A 16979-nucleotide genomic window follows, 5' to 3' on the forward strand; every position below is an offset into this window, starting at 1 on the left:
TGACCCTGAAGTGTTTGTGATAATGGATGAATTTCTATTTATATGGCAACAAATTCCTAAAAACCAAGCAAAAATGCCTTTCCCCAGCTGTAATAGTGGGAACTACTGCAAAGGCAGTTTTGAGTACTTTGACTGGTGTTTATCTTTCTATCTGGAAGTCAGTGGACAGATGTAGTCAACACAATGATGTCACACATCTCCAAGATACAGTCCCAAAACATTTACAAGTTTGGAGTTGAGATCAAAATGAAAAAAAAAGCTCAAGTTTGGGTGTGGTACGACCCATGTGGACCGAGTGTTCATTGAAAAAGTAGTGTTGACTGCTGAAGATGAGCCTGAATGCCAGCATGTTTATATATGTGTGTGAGTTGTGTCATCGCAAAACACAAGCCAAAGTACTCTAAACTGCGATTGTACGAGTCTGTAGGGCCACATTTTGCCATGATGACACACATTCAAAGCAATCCCAGTTATGCTATCGTACCTGTAGCAAAGGTTTTGGGTGTAGCTGTATCCAAAATTCCTCTTGCTATTGCAGAAATGTATGCAAAAAGGGCGTATGTAATTAGGTGCACCATTGCACACTTAGTTAAACATATATAAGAAAATTAGTAATATAATAACTGTCTTTAAAAAGATCTTCTCAGCCTCTCCGTCTCAAATAGAATTACGTCTGTTATGTCTAAAAATGTCTAAAATGACACGTCAGGAGTTAAGTGCAGAGGTTGTTCCTGTTGCACTGAAAATCGAATGAGAATCCACAGTATTGTTATAAAATAGGTATCATGTTCAAAGAATTAATGTATGCCAGCATAGCAGAGCAGCCCTGATCTGAAAATGCATCAATCTCCAAGCTCTCCATCACCTCTATCCTGCAGGCCAGACAGCTCCTGGAGCAAGAGTACAACTCCCTCATCTCCATGGGAACTGAGAGACGGCCCGATGAGGTGAGCATGCTAATATGTCTTTAAAAAAAGAAAACAAAATACCCATGAAGAATACAAAGGTTGTTTGCATGAGGATCCATCTTAAGGCTCACGACATGTGTCTCGCTGACAGGATGGGACTAAGACATTCACCCGCTCTCCCTCCTGGAGGAAGATGTTTAGGGAGAAAGACCTGCGGGGCGTGACCTCTGACTCTGCCGAGACCCTGCCTGCTAACTTCCGTGCCTCAGCCATCTCTACACCCTCCGTTACCCTGAGGAAGGTTCAGAGTGAAGGTGAGTATGACCCCGTGACCTCTGAAACATTTGCTCTCACCTCCGGATTCGTTCAGCTCTTTTCAGCCCTCGAGTCGCGTCACCATTTAGAGGACGAAACACTTAATGTTCTCATTTCCTGGCAGCCAATTACTGCAGTTTAGTCAAAGCTCCTGGAATCTCAGCGATTCACACAAGGTGATTTCTATTTGGAGGTTTATAGGAAGACGACAGGGAGACCAATCTCACTCCAGACTCAAATGTTTTACTCAAAATGCAATTTTCTTTTCAAAAACCTCACCAAACAGCTGGTAAATATGAAGATAAAAGTCAAAACAAAGCAGTGAGTGAAACAAACCACAGTTTAAAATAAGTATTATAAACATCAGTTAAAGGTTTACCGTAACCACTTCCAGGCAGTTGTTTACAAACCCAATTAGTAAGCATTATTAATTATCCATCATTGTTAACGATGTTAAACCAAAGCTCAATTTACTTTTATTAATGATGGTTATTATAAAGCACCAGATTCTTGCATTTGTAATCTCAGGGAACCACACATAGCAAGGTCATATCCTTACATTTAAACCTAATAAGTCCTCCTTGAGGTCTGGAGACCCTTCTTAAAACTTCCTTTTAACAGGAAGAAACATGAAGGGAGGGTGTCTGCCTTAAAAGGTCAGTGTGAGGGAAGAGCAGAGTGAGGACCTTATGAAGAGCATTTGAAAAACTGGGGCAAAACTTTGGTTGTAGTGGGGTAACAGTGCAAGGTCGGCCCAGGTGAAACGGTACCGTAGACCTCTTAATAAATGAGCCGTGTGTTTACATTTGTAATTCTTGGAAATGAGCCTTGAGCTGAAAGATTTTTCTGCAGCCAGAATACACCGGATGTTATATAAGATGCTGCTAATGCACAGGCGGCAGTTGGTTGTTTTCATGCTACTCTGCTATTAATTTGCCAGTGGAATTTTGTGTTGCCTTCAGTGGAGGAACTGGCAATAACAAGGAGCAGACGCTTCAAAGTACAGAGGAAGACTATTTTCCCTCATTCCTCCTCTTAATAGGAATGCCTCTGGAAGGTCAGTGCTGTTTAAAAGACTTTGCAGTTATAATAATAACCCCCCTCTGTGTCTCGGTTTCCAACACAGCCAGCTCTGGTGCCCGGGGTGAATCTGCCTCAGTGAGGACGTACTCCTGTTGAGTGGCTGAGGTGAGAACCCTCCGACTTATTAATTAAACAGTCTGGTTTCATTCGTTTCATGACACAAACATTTCCTCTAAGCTTCAGAGATAGCTTGCACATGTGTCCAAACTCTCCCTTTTTTTTGAAGTCTTTGTTTTATGTATTTGTTTGTTGCAGTTTGGGAATTTTAAAGTGCTTGGTTTGGTTGGTTGGTGGGGCTTTGAGCTGAGTTGAATTGAGGCCACAGAAGCAGTGACGTGGCAGTAATGTTGTTTCTCTCCCCCCAGGGCGCTGACAGGATTGTGACTAGAGGACCCTCTCGCTCATCCACGGAGAAAGAAGCAATGAATATAACCATTTAACTTTAAATAAATCTTTCAGTCTGACCATTCTGCAATAACAGAAGAAAAGAAATAAGGGGGAAATCAAGAATGTATGAATGTATTTGCGAAGACTGCGAAGGTTGAAACGGATACGCTGTTTTCTCCCTCTGTCTCTCACTACCTTCTCAACTCTTCCTCTCTCAGTGCGAAGGGTGCGAAAAGGACAACACCGGTGTCGGTTAGAGTCGGTGCCGTTGCGCTGTGTAGGTCTCTCCTTTCTTCATTCCTGTCCACGTAAAGTTAGCAGAGTTGGCAATATCAGGGCTCATTTTCCTACCTACAGAAAAAAATAACACTTGCTGCCATTTATTGTCTTACAGTTTGAAAACAAGTAAATGTGTCGCCTTACAACTTCTGCTCAACAACAGGTGTTTTATAACGAGGGCCGGTACAGAAAGTAACCTCACCGTAAAGTCTGGAGAGGGTGTTAAAACTGAGTGACGACTTGGAGGGGAAATGGCTAGGTGGACATAAACGTGTCATAAACTACACCGGTGTTCTCCTTTGTACTAAAGGGCTGGCTGGTGTCTAGTGTCAGCCATTGTGGCTCTTTGTTGGCTTCTATGGTCCTGTCAGGGGTTGGTTGCGGTGGTGTAGTAAAATCCGTCTGAATTCAGACCACCATTTAGCTCCGACCACATCAGAGGGACCCTCCTCACGGCTTGTCTATTGGGGCCTTGAAAGCCGATAAGCTGAGTAATCTCTTTTGAAGGGAGTCCATTATAGAGATCAAAGGCACAGAGTTGCATGGGACAGTGTGTAGCAAGGCCATAGAAGCATTGTGTTCATGATCTCATGATGTCAATGGCAGGAAGTCAATTAAGTTACCGCTGGTACCACTTTCTAAAAAAGATGTTAATAGGTTTTTATAAGTTTTGGTTTTATTGATGTTAAAAGGACACTCCAGTGATATTTGTTTTTTACTTTCAGTGGGGTTCCACTCAGACTGTGGAAACAGTTCCGCAACAGCATTGTGGTTTTGGTAGGAACCTTTTTAAAGTTTGGAAAAGAAGTGATACAATCTCTGCTTCAGTATGAGATTTACTTATTTTTAATATAATCTATAAGTGTGGAACAAAAGAAAGGAGCAAATGCAATCTGGGCACTTATCGGTCGGTCTGCTAATTTAGCATTTTGGGGCAACAGCAAGTTTTTATGTAGCCTACAGATATCTGGGCCAAGACTGTTTATCTGCATGCAGGCAAACCTGCTCAAATGTGATTAACAATGTAACTCTGAATGCAAATGGAAACCAGAAAGCTTCTTGTAGCAAAAATCTGGTCTCTACTTACTTACATACAGACATCCACTTATAGAGACTGGTGTAGAATCATTTTATACCTCGACCTACAGTAGAGCCTCTGCTAGTGACAGCGTTTCAGAATATATAACAAACATTAGGGCCTCGTCTCAACAGAGCTGTAATGTTCGATAGCTACACGTACCTCTGATTGGTGGATGTAGACTGGGCAAATAAAATAGTTTCTACGTAGCACTCGATCTTTGTTGAGTTTTATCAATTTCAGCTATATTCAAGAGAAGCCACACATATCGACAGGCAATATCTCCAAAACTGAGCAACTCACACCCAAACATTCTGGACGGTGGAAAGCTTGATTTTTAGGTGAACGGTTCCTCTAACCAAATATAATCTTTCTAGTGACTGTAAGACTGAATTAAAAAGGAAAGGAGGGTTATTCTAGAGGCGAATATGCACCGGAAAAATCTATTTTTCAGGAACTTGCACCAAAAAGTTCACCTTTCACTTAATAATTCAGTATCTCATTAGTGTCCTGTACATTGTTATAAATATTAATGTTTTACATGGAAATAATGCCATTTATTAAAACCTCTAAGCCATTTCGAAACTGTCTATCTAGAAAGTGGTACCTAAGTTTAGAGTATAAAGCCAGACTCCAACGCGAAATCCTCAGTCAGCGTCCACGGTGTCTTTACGAGGTTTGTGACTTGTAATCATCAGCTCAGGGTCTTGGGTAATCCTGATGATGGCAGAGGCAACAGAGAGACAAAACAGCAACTCAAAGGGAGAAAAGAAGAAGAAGAAAAAGAAGGATGGACAGAAGCCGGTCATTTTATTGCACACAGAAGCCATAACCGAAATTTAGAGCGCTTTCTGGGGGCGTGGGGGTGAGATCAGAGAGAGGCCGGATGAGGTCGGGGCGAGCCCGTGGAAGCCCAGGAAACAAAACCTTTAGCCTCTGTGTTTACGATGCATGTCAAACAAATGACAATGACCTAAAAACTTTTTTTTGGTAGTGAAGATGATATGAGGTGTCGTTAAAAAATATATATCTGTATGATAAACCTACAGGGGTGGGAGCCTGGGGATCAATTTGTAAAATGTGTGTATTTTTTTCAGTTGTATTTTTTATTTTTTACAATAACTATTTATTTTCTTTAGGTATGTATTGGATAAATGTATGTACATGTTCTGTTCCTTCTTGACTTCATTTGAACTAGTTTTAAAAGTAAATATGAAACATTGAAAATGGTCATTCAAATACGCTACTGTATGTGTACATTTTGAGAACAAATTGTGCAATGATTTAACAGATTTCCATGATTAAAGTGATAGTAATACAAATTGAAAAAAAAATCATCTGGAAAATAAAGAAAAATAATGATGATGATGATGATGAAAATGGTGATGTAAAAGAAAAAAATAAATAAAGCGATCCAGGTGGATCTGCTGATCATCGCAAAGTTTTCCTGATTTTCTTTTATTCAGTGACTTCTATAGATAAAAATTTAAGATTTAAGAAGTTGTTTTGCTTCTTCTTTCAGAGTACAAGGAAAAGACATATTTAGTTTGTTTCACTTCACTTTGTAAATATCTTTTGCATACTTTGCAAACACCCAAGTACTAATAAGTAGTAGTAGTAGAAAATTTGCCAAACAAACTAGCAAAATAATTTAAACTAGCTGGACTTAACTGGGAGGTTTCAAAATGATTTTTTTTTTTTTTTACCAACAAATGCAGTAAAACCTGAAGAATTTAAAGCTGGGCTACATTTAAAGTATGTTCTCTCATTTTTTGCTTGTACTCTCCACTTTAATTGCACGTACATCCACCAAACTTTTCACCGGTTTGCTGGTCGATAAAGTTTTTTAAGTTTTTTTTTTTTTTTCAAATATTCTTCAAAGTCTGATTGAAAACTTTTAGTCCTTAAAATGTGATCAAATGAACTTTTTCTGACTGTCAACAGCATTTTCTGGTGTACACCCAGTGGATACTTTGTTAGGTATACTGCTCAATAACACATATATCTGCTAGCAACTCCATGCATTCAGTTATGTGGACATGGTCAAGACAACTAGCTGAATTAAAAGTGTTCTCTCACCCCTATTCACTCAATATATATTCATACACCATGCATTTAATTATGGGTTATTATTCATCTCTGGTTTTCTTCCACAGCATGTCTTTTGTCTCCCTCCCCTCCCTGAGCTTGGTTCTCCTGGAGGATTTTTCCTGTTAAATGGAAGTTTTTCCTTCCCATTGTCGCCAAAGTACTTCCTCTTAGGTGTCGTCTGATTGTTGAGGTTTTTCTGTCACATTGCAGGGTCTTTATCTTACAGCTTTTAGGCAACTGTTGTTGTGGTTTGGTGCTATATGAATAAAAGTGAATGGAATTGAAATGGGGAGTATCAGAATGGGGAAGAAGGGTGACTCTACTAGTTTGAGTATTTCAGAAACTGCTGATCTACTTGGATTTTCCAAGAGAGAAGATTTTTAAGGGAGTGGGAGTTCTCTGTGTGAAAACACCTTGTTGGAGTCAGAGGTCAGAGAACAATTGCAAGACTGCTTTGAGCTGATAGGAAGACAACAGTAAATCAAATAACCACTCATTACAATGAAGGTATGCAGAGCATTTCTGAACGCCCAACACGTCAAACAGATGACCTAGAGCAGCAGAAGACCACACAGGGTGCCACTCTGTCAGCGCAGAATAGTAAACAGGCTCACCAAAACTGGACATCAGAGGACCAGAAAAACATTTGCAGGATCAGAATTTGGAGGCAACACTGTGAAAGAATGGATATATCCTACCTTGCATCACTGGTTCAGGCTGGAGGTTGGGCTCTAATGTTATGGGGGATATTTTCTTGGCAAGCTTTAGTCCACTAAGTACCAACTGAATGCCATTTAAACAGCACAGTCTGAGTATTATTACTGACCATGTCCATCCCTTTTGACCACAGCGTGCTCATGTTCTGATGGCTGTTTCCAGCAGGAAAAAGCACCACGTCACAAAACTCAAATCATCATCTCAAACTGGCCACTTAAACATGATAAGCTCACTGTACTCAGATGGCTTCCACAGCCTCCACATCTCTTCCAATAGAGCCCATTTGACATGTGATAGAAGAAGAGCAAGTGTGTGAGGCAATCAACACAGACCGAAATCTTTGATGAATGTTTCCAGCATCTTGTTGAATCTATGCCACATGGAGTTCAGGTAATCCTGAAGTCAAGCCGGGATCCAACCCAGTACTACCTAATAAAGTGAGTGATGAGTGTACAACTGGCGTTATCTGATGTTCAAATTTATTCTAGAAAAAAAATGCAAATTCAGGCATATTTCTATAGAAAATACCTCACCTGCATTATAACCATAAAATAGCAACAAAAAAAGGCTCCACCTCAATGTACGTAACTTTTTGGTGATATCACTTTCTTTCAATTTTAACAATCGCTGCTGTTTCCAAAAGAAACATTTTACAACACATATCTCTAAAAGGCGTGCTCTCACTCTGAGCCAGGAATCTACCTGAGTAGCACTTACATCCACCCAACATCACAGCTTTATATCTGTTTATATCTTAAAGGGCTTTTTAATAGAGCAGTTCATTAATGTGTCACTCAGAGCTTGATTTATAGAACGTCATTTGTTATAAAACAAAAACAAAAACGTGGTGAGGCTGACATTTTCCTGGCTGTTTACTGCATTATCTGAATGATGTAGTGATAAATAGATTTTTTTTAAACCCTCTCTAAAGACCTTTAACTGCAATGTGACAAGAAAATTAAACTTTATCCAGTATTTGGACTTCCATGAAAGCATGGATTATACAATTTGTGGATAGAAAATACATGTTTATTGTCTTTAAATAGTGTCAGTAAGTTTATTTGATTGGTTTGTGTTTTGTTGTTAGTGCGGACCCAAAAAGTAAATCCACTAATGTTTTTCGACACATTCGTCACCTTCATGGGGCATAAAAATGGACATTTTCTTGTCATATCTTCACAAATACATATGCAAATAAAATCAGAAAAAATGGGAGACACAGTTTAGATGTTCTCAGGAAACATAAACGTTATCCAGGTGTAGATATCCTAGTGTGTGTAGGGATTTGTGCATGTTGTGCACCTCAACCTTGGAGGTATGTAGTCTTGGCTTGCTCTTTTTCCTGAAGCAATTATTTTTAATCAACTACATGTATCTGGATTTATAGACAACTGAACACAGAATAGCCACAATTTTTGCTTGTAATGGATGATTTTTAAAATGAGGACTTTACAACTTTTAAGCATGTTTGGCACGTTTCCTCTTACCAGCAGATTTCAGCAGCAAAAAATACAATAAAAAGCTAGTAGTGAAAGCTGTACTTTGTATGTACATTAGTTAAGTTCAGAGCATACTGAGTACAAAGTTCCTTTATTACCATGTTTGGCAGGACAACTGAACAAACGCAAAGATGGTAAATCAGCTTGTTTAAGTGTCACATAATTTACAAACCACATGCTTTTACAATCATGAGCCACATGTGAGGCCCACATGCACAGATACATCCTGCCACAAAAAATCCTCTGCCTGGCTGAAATCACGCTAGCATGTGCCCGCGCTGCAGTCTTAGTTAAACCATAACTGTAACGTTTCATGGTAAAATATACGGTGAGAGTTTGGAGCAGTAAAATGGAACCTCAGTAGGGGGCGCTCCTTCCTCTTACAACCCGAGCGGACCAGAGGCTGGAATTATCATCAGACACTGGAGAGACCTACAAGCCCGTGAAGGCTTCTTCTATAAATACACACAAATATACATAGCTTCATACATAAAGGTATACTGGTGTCATATTGTACACTTATATATATATATAGGAATATATTAATATCAAAGACATACACATGCTTACATACTAATCAAAAATAACTTAGATTATGAAAGATAAATCATACAAAAACAGTACTTCTTAAAGTAAATTTTCTATAGGACAATTTTCCCTAAGATCTAGTGTTGAGGTCTTCTTGTTTTTTTAAATGCAAAAGTCACATAAAGTTGTAGTGGAAGGAAAAGAGATATCTGAAAAGGTCTGGATTTAAGAAGAGATAGCTTCCCTCATGTTCTAGGAAAGACCACGAGGAAGAGAAAGTGCACACAGAAGGATGTCAGAGCTGCTCTGCTCTGTGTCACTTCACTTTGTGCTGTCTCTTAAGCCCTCCCCCTTCTTGTCAAAACCTCCCTCCCCGTTGCCGGATTTGCTCTGGACAGCAGCACACAGACGCAGGACGAGTTGATTCGAATCCACCTCCATGCGATTCTGTTTCTATTATCTTTGGTGAGTGCTCGCACGTACGACTGCTTGACTCTACACTCACTGTTCCACTGTTTTTTATCCACTCCCAAGCAGCTGCCCCCAGCCACACCTATCCCTCGAGGTTTGAGAGATTTCGCTGATGCAACAGCACCCTTTGACTGGATCCGGTTGTTGGGATGGTGGCAGTTAGTTTCATAGAAGTACTGTTGTAGAGGTCCTCTCTGAGTCTGGATTTCCTGTAAGACACTGACATTCTCTCCTTTGAAGTCAGTGGCTTCTGTCTTGTTAACCCACACACTTATTGCCTCGCACACCGACTGTTCCCTTGACCTAATACCCTCCTTTGATCTGTCAGTCAAATGTGAGCGTTTATCCCTTTTAACAGGATGGACACCCTCGCGGGTTAATCTAGCAGAGTCTGCCCAAGACAAAGTCGTACTCCTGTCGAGTGCGCGGTCGCCGTGACCCTCGATGCGCTCGTCCATGGCCTCCTGCTCCTCCCAATCCCTGTCCTCCTCCAGCATGCCAGTCTCTAACATGAGCAAAAGAGGTGGGTCCTCCGGAGGTGATGGAGAGGATGAGAACAGGACCCGAGGATGAGCATCGAGAAACAACTCGTCTCCCTTTAAGATGTTATCCAGCCCTCCCAGACCCAGACCATCCTCCATTGTCAGACTTTCTTTAGGAAAACCTCTTCCAGTTCCCACGGTCCTCTGGCTCGCTGTCCCGATTTTTTGTGTATCTCTGAACTGATCTGAAGTTGTAGTCAGTTTTGGTCCTGTTTGACCCTTATGTGTTGTAGCAGGACTCACATGGTTTTCCAATGCAGAAACCTGCAATGGCCTATCAGTAGCGTCCTGAAGATTGTCTTTCTTGGAAAAGTCCACAAAGCCTGCGTATTCATACCTGCTGGTGCTGCCAGCTTTGTAATCCTTGGGAACAGAACTATCCTGGGAAACATCCTCGGCCCTGAGTGTAGCTCGTTCTGTGGGAACATCTAAGCTGCTTCTGTCATTGCTGCCTGAGTTGCTGTTTGATTGGTGGGTTCCTCGACTCTCCACCTTGAATGTCTCTTCGTGTATAGGTTTTACATAATCCTTACGGCTCTGGAGGTTTTGTCTGTTGCTGTGTTGACTGAGCGCAGCAGTCATGTTGTAGTCCGTCTGCGAGGCACTTCCATTGAAGCTGTAGTCCGCGGGGGCAGCTGCGAGGCGAGCGGCTGGGTCATGCCGGTGCTCTCTGCGTTTGTCGAAGCCAGGCTCGGCGGTCGCAGTAGCAATCTTGGACACGGGGTTGTGAGGGAAGGGCAGGGCCGAGGCAATCACCATGGCAACCAGGGGAAGCCAGTGCATCACTCCCAAGACGTATCAGCTGGTGGTTAAAATAGAGCAGACACAAGAGGAGAGAGAGCCAACGTTACTTTATACAATGCAAATTGTGGCTTATACAGTTAAACCAAGCACCACAATTAAAGTGTAAATTGAGAGGTTTTACTGGTGGCCTACAGCTTTATGAGACTGGTGCTTTAACTGCTGAGGTATGGCTCTAAAATCTTGGCAGAACTCGTGGAAAAATAGGTACAGCGAGGTCGATCTTTGTTTCTGCAAGAGGAGTTCAGCTATGAATGGTGCACACTTTGAAGAGCTCACCTCCGACAGACTGGCACGTATGTGTGTCAGAAACTTTACAGCCAAAGCTTTTAAAGGCATGATTTGTTTCTCTTCTGCTGTTGCTACTTTTCTTCAGAATTCAAGAATCTGGGACTTTCTTCTACATGTTGTAACTTACAATATACCTTCTTGTCAAAACACACACACATAATAAGAAAGCATACCAATACAGCTGAGATAAACCGCAAGTATTCTACCTGTTTACACCTGGGCTGTGAGTGAACTGGTGATGGAAATTTAATGACGGATACAGTACTGCATTCAGCTGCACTAGCCTGGAAGAGTTTCAATTATAGAGTGATCGCTATTGTAAACGTCCTGCCTGCCATAACCTGTATTATCTAAACTTTGTGCAGCTTGTAGTTACAAAAGGCTTTAGTGCTGCTTTTTGTGTGGCAAAAATAAGAAGCTGAAATTCTTCTGTATAACTCCTTTAGGTCATATACACAATATTATGTTATAAAAAGTACATACTAAGCATTTCATAAAACGCATAGTTAACTGTTGACTAGTTAGTTCACTATTATTGTTTTTGCCCATTTTACCTGGTCACAGAATCTTAGAAGAGCTCAATATTATTACAATATGACACCCACAATAACAATTCAGGGATTTCTATGCACAGAGAGATTTTTGGAGAATAAGTGGCACTTATAAGGTTAATAGGTTTGATATATGTAGACCAATAAAACGAATCATAATACAATACTTGCTGCATTACATGACTATTATTTAGGCTAGGGTACCATGTTGGTGTAACTGAACTGTGGTGTCAGTGGGAGTAGCATTGTATCAACACTATCCAATTTGTTAGCTCTGTCATTTCCTTCTCCCCTTGTCTGTAACACACACACACACATTACAGACGCGTAAATATCCTGTTATGACAGGCCTGATCCCTTCATTACGCTGATAAATTTCCAATTCACTCATGACCTGAATCATATTTAGACATTACAGTTTTCACAATTATGCTGTGGGACCTGAGATACAGTTAAACACCAGTTAAACTCCTGGTTTCAATAGTTTGTCTGACCACTAATTTGAAGGCAAAAATCTTTATTGCCAACCTATCAGATGTGCACAGTTTACAGCTTTTTTTTTCATCTAAAAAATTATGAGCAAATTTCCTGAAAATCAAAACTAACTGTTAGTATAAATATAGTCAACCAGACCGCACACTCCCTCGTGTAAGCCAAATGTAAACAATTCCTGACACGCAAAGGACGTTTAGGGTGAATTGCTTTGTCAACTCTGACATTATGTGAATGAAATAAAAAGTGAGATGACTCACATGTGACTCAATGTGAGGTTGCCCTCTGACTAACAGTAAAAATATTCCAGCCACCAATCTATACCGCAGGTCCAGCGAGACGGTATTCAAGCAGTACTCACAAGCCTACACGGGGGAGGTAAGTGAGGATTTAGTTATTTGTTTAAAAGCAGGGAAAAGGTCAATTGGAAAGAGTAAAAAATGGAATGATGGGAATGTCAGTGATGTAACGTTGCTGGCGAGGCTCCTTCGTGGCAAAGGATGCAGACTTCTAAAAAACCACAGCAACATAAAATACGTGTCAAAAACTGAATGTTATGACTTCGTTTGTTTGCTGATATTATAATTGTTTGTTTTAACAGGTGTGTAAGAGCGACTGGGTGGGGGGATCATCGGTGGCTATCAGTGAGTGTGTGAATGAGTGGTGACAAAACTAAATCCTTCCTGTGACAGGACCTGTAACTCAATAGAACCACACCCGGGACACAATGCTGCCAGCGAGACGCAGCAAGGTTTGGTTGAGACATCATTCATGCTGTCACCCAAGGTGCTGCCGCTCAAAGTGCCTGCTGACGCCAAATCACACCTCAGCGTGTAGAGCTACATGTTTGCTTAGTTTACTGATCAGTGTACCAGGCCTGCCAAATGTTTTGTGTGATGGAAACCAATTAAAGTGATAAATCTGACCGTTAACACGAAGGGGAAGTACAGGATCAAATATCCCGGACAGCTGTGGAATATGTGATCAGTTGGAGTTACAGGTTTCCTAAAGGCCTTTGTGGAGCACTCAGACATCACACCGAGGGCAGGCAGGCTGACCATCTAAGTGGTTTCTTTGTAAAACAGCAGCAGCAGGAGCTGCACTTCATCACCATGCTCCATTTGCCACAATGACATGCATCATTTGCTCTCCCTGCAAGGCTAGACACAAAGTTCTTCCACCGTCTGGACCAAACTCAAGCCCTCGCAACCTACACCCCCTCTCCACAAATGAGTATGCACAAATACCCCAGGCCGTCTAATTCAAAAACCTCACCTAGTAAGTAAAACCCTACTCGAGGCTGCACTCTTATGTTAATCCTAATCACCGTAGCCTGAGAGCCTTCAAAATGAGCAGCACAGGAAGAATACCACAGGATATACAGCCTAAACAAACAGATGGAACCACCTCATCGAGCAAAAATCCATGAATAAACAGACTAAACTTTGAGGACACTAACGGAGAGACCTCCAAGAACTCCATTTCTTAGCACTGATTAATATAAGTCCTTGATAGCTCACATGCTGGCTTTCTTTTCTCTGCAATCACATTGGCTGTGCATTTATTTAAGCTTCAGAAAAGCAGTCAAAACAAGGCGGAAGATACAACTTGTTCCCAACCTCTGCAATACAACATTCCCAGCAGATATGAGCATAAGTCAGGGAGCATTTTTACGTGACAGGTTGAAACTGTCCTATTTCACTTTGTTTTTAACCACTCTTAAAATGCAATGTTTCCCCTCGCTCTGACAGTTCAGCATTTTACTTTATATCTCTTTCTATGTATTTATTTTTTTAACTCATTTTTATCAGATTAATGTGCTGCTTTTTCTGGTTCTTACATTAAACAGCGCTTTTAGCTGAACACAGATTTGGTCTTTTTTATGGACACTTTTAAATACACATAATTGACATTTATTATTTTGTAAAGACATTTAAGAAGCTGATAAAGTTTTTATAATTCACTTGAAAAATTACAATACAGTAGACACTAACTTCCTGTTAATGGATGATAACTTGTCATATATTTTTCTGTATTATCAAGCCACTTTAAGTTAGCGTGAAACACATGCATCAATCCACATTCTTCACGTGCCGTCACTCAAAACTCTTGCTCAACATTAACAATAGAAAAACTTTAAACACAGAATATAAACATAAGTGTTTTTCTGAGTAGATCTGACACCTGGAAAATTGTTCAGACTCCTGCCAGTGTTAAAGGGAAGAAGGAATCAGGGGGAATTATGGTACAGTGTGCCTCTGGCTCTCTCTTGAGACCCACCCCAGGAAACACATGCCATAAAGCAGATCCACACCTGGCAATGGCTACTGTGCTATTTAGTCTGTTTACAAGTTCCACATGTGTGGCTAATGTCAGGCACATCCATCTGACAGCGGGAAAATGCATTCAGTGTTAGGACTGCATTCTCTCCTAAACTAATCCTGCCTCTTTGAAGTTCTGTAACTCCCCCTCGATGGGGGTGGAAGATCTCAGAGGGAAGCTTCCCCCTGAAAACAGTTTACACGTCAGATTGCATCTTTCACCACATTTTAATCACAGGTTGGGTCTGACTAAACGGTCTCAAAAGCATCTATTAGAAACACTGACAGCAGGAGTGGCTGTGACACTATGTGAGATGGAAAAAACATGCAGGTAAATGTTTGTCCTCCCTCTGCTTCGTCCCCTCTTTCGAGGTTAAAAATAAAAGCCTTTACATCCATTTACAGTGCCTTGCGGTCCCGCTGTGCAAACAGCCCATTAATTCCAGCTCTGTGATTGTTTTGTACCATGCTCATCCTGCAGGATTGAGCCCCCTCCTCTCTAACCTTGGCTCTGTCAGTGACACCTCTCTCAAATGACTTGTAGATCTCTCTGGTTCACACTGGGAAACACTTCTAATGAGGTGCAAGCAAGCCATACGTCTTCTTCTGTTTAAAAGCGTAAAAAAAACCTTAAAAACTGTAATGAAATAATTTATATTACACTCAAACTTGCACTTTCACCTGCAAAAACCACCCACGAAGCCTATTCAGCCCCTTATCTGTTGACAGCGCGGAGTTAAGAGATCAGCTGCAGGTATGTTAAAATGGCAACTTGTGTGATCTACCAGCAGGTTTGTGTTGTGACTCGGTAGCATTCACCTCACCTGAGTGACTGCCAAGGAAAACAACATGTGAAAAACCCTACAAGTGTCGGGCTGCCAAGGAAAACACGTAGAGCGTCTTGATCTTCTCAATCAAGTGAGAAATGCTGAGCTTTAAAAAAGAAAGTATGAATCAAATAAAAAAATTAAATTATAATGATCAATTCGTGCCTGTTTATACATGAATGTAATTAAAAAGAGAGCCCGGGAAAATAAATAAATATAAAATTATTAAACTTATAGTAGCCTGACTTATATAACTTTCTGGTTGTTATCCTCAAAGTGATAGGACCTCACCAGTGCCTTTGAACCAGGGCACTGATAAGCTTCCATCTTCTAATCTAACTTAGCAAGTCTACTTACTCAAGTACGTTACTAAATAAGTATTAATAGAAACTTTCTGATTTTACTCCACTATAATTTGTATGCAAAATAATGTGCTTTATAATAATTTTAAAGCTTACATTTTTTTGTTATATATTGCAAAATATAATCATATTAATAAATATTAATTATTATAGCTATATAGATTCAGTTATGATGCATGATCTAGTATAATGTATTGTATAATGCATATATTTTGATTCTGCATAATTCTGCACGTTCTTTTACTGTAAGTACTTTCAGCATATGTTGAACCTACAAGTTTTTTTTACTAATATTTAAGCAGGGTTATGACTTTTTAACTTGTTTCTTCACTTTGCAAAAATGTTATTCACATTCACACTTGTCTACTACATCTGTATGAGGGCACTTGAGCTTGGAAATCCGTGTTTTCTGCACCAGTTTTCTACTTTGTATTTATTTCTCATTAAACATTATAATATAATATGTTTTCCAGCGGGGCCCCACTGCCTTGGTCCCCACTATGCCACTCAATTTACAAAATCATGGAACCGCCCCTGTATCTGTAACTGACTGATTGCATAAATAAATGAAGAAACGTGTCTGTATTTCGATTGAGCTGCGCTGCAGAATATTTAAACATTATTTTGAGTGTACGTGTGTGGCATACCGTTTAGGTGAGATCCGGACCCCGCGTCCTTCCAGCTGACACCACATTGATTATAGTCCTGTCGCTGTTGCTCAACTGGTTTAAAAAAGAAACCCCAAATCACTTTTACACGCTAACCACAAACGCTATTCACAAACATGTCTTTCTCCTTTTTTAATAGTCCGTGACATCGCACGAGTGCACCAAAAATCCAATGAGGGGAGAGAAAAAAAAAGGAAAGGAAAGTAGTTACACACCAGAAAACTCTCCTGTCCCGGGAGCGCTTCCACTCAAGAGAAATACTGTATGCAATAAACCCACAAAACTATTACAAATGTTGACCCGCCTGAAAATGTGGATATTCCATAACTTGTTACTGCTCCAAGGAGCCCCAGAGAAAAATTATGTCAGTTCAAATAAGTGAGCGACGAAGTGGAGCGCTGAAGAAGCTACCCAAACGTTTTAAGAACTCCGAACTCCGCCTGAAACGCGTTCAACAAAGCTAACATTAACTACAATCAAAACTTCCGGTTAACATTTTCAAAATAAAACATGAATTGAGGAATTTGAATTTCCATCGAACGTGACGGAAAGGCAAGGCTTTTATTTTAAAGAAGCACGCAGTCTCTTCAGAATGGCCCTGTTATTGGCTTACTGCTAGCTCGACTCAGTTGAGATTAGTTTCTTGGTGGAAGCGCAAAGACTGGGCGAACTCCCCCCCCCTCAGGATCCTTTAGTAGAATATGGATAAGAGTTCTGGGGCATTCAGCGACTAACATCTGTCAAAGCAGATGTATGAAACAACCGCTC

At 40.5% G+C, this 16979-nt stretch overlaps 2 protein-coding genes across 3 annotated transcripts in view; one reads left to right on the forward strand and one right to left on the reverse strand.

The window, feature by feature from the left end:
- Positions 1–5491, forward strand: part of ppfia3 (PTPRF interacting protein alpha 3) — a 33883-nt gene extending 28392 nt beyond the window's left edge. Inside the window, exons 28-31 of the mRNA XM_024799688.2 lie at positions 879–947; positions 1060–1222; positions 2350–2411; positions 2672–5491. Coding sequence (XP_024655456.2) covers positions 879–947; positions 1060–1222; positions 2350–2402 — 285 coding nt within the window. The 3' untranslated portion in view covers positions 2403–2411; positions 2672–5491. The remainder of the gene's footprint in view (positions 1–878; positions 948–1059; positions 1223–2349; positions 2412–2671) is intronic.
- Positions 5492–8431: 2940 nt separating this feature from the next.
- ntf4 (neurotrophin 4) lies at positions 8432–16671 on the reverse strand. Of its 2 annotated transcripts, XM_012919384.4 has the most exons (3): positions 16427–16671; positions 16191–16265; positions 8432–10700 (listed from the first exon to the last, which is right to left on the reverse strand). In XM_012919384.4, the coding sequence occupies exon 3, from the start codon at positions 10679–10681 to the stop codon at positions 9224–9226; it is 1458 nt and encodes a 485-aa protein (XP_012774838.2). In that variant the 5' UTR covers positions 10682–10700; positions 16191–16265; positions 16427–16671; the 3' UTR covers positions 8432–9223. The 2 variants fall into 2 exon arrangements, with proteins under 2 accessions (XP_012774838.2, XP_014263560.2); XM_014408074.3 differs by having other exon boundaries at positions 16191–16671.
- Between the last annotated feature and the right edge of the window lie 308 nt (positions 16672–16979).

This window comes from Maylandia zebra, linkage group LG4, assembly GCF_041146795.1.
Source record: "Maylandia zebra isolate NMK-2024a linkage group LG4, Mzebra_GT3a, whole genome shotgun sequence".
NCBI classification, from domain to species: domain Eukaryota; kingdom Metazoa; phylum Chordata; class Actinopteri; order Cichliformes; family Cichlidae; genus Maylandia; species Maylandia zebra.

Excerpts from the sequence above, each read along its gene's own strand:
- ntf4 (XM_012919384.4), bottom strand. The coding sequence starts at position 10,681 with ATGCACTGGCTTCCCCTGGTTGCCATGGTGATTGCCTCGGCCCTGCCC.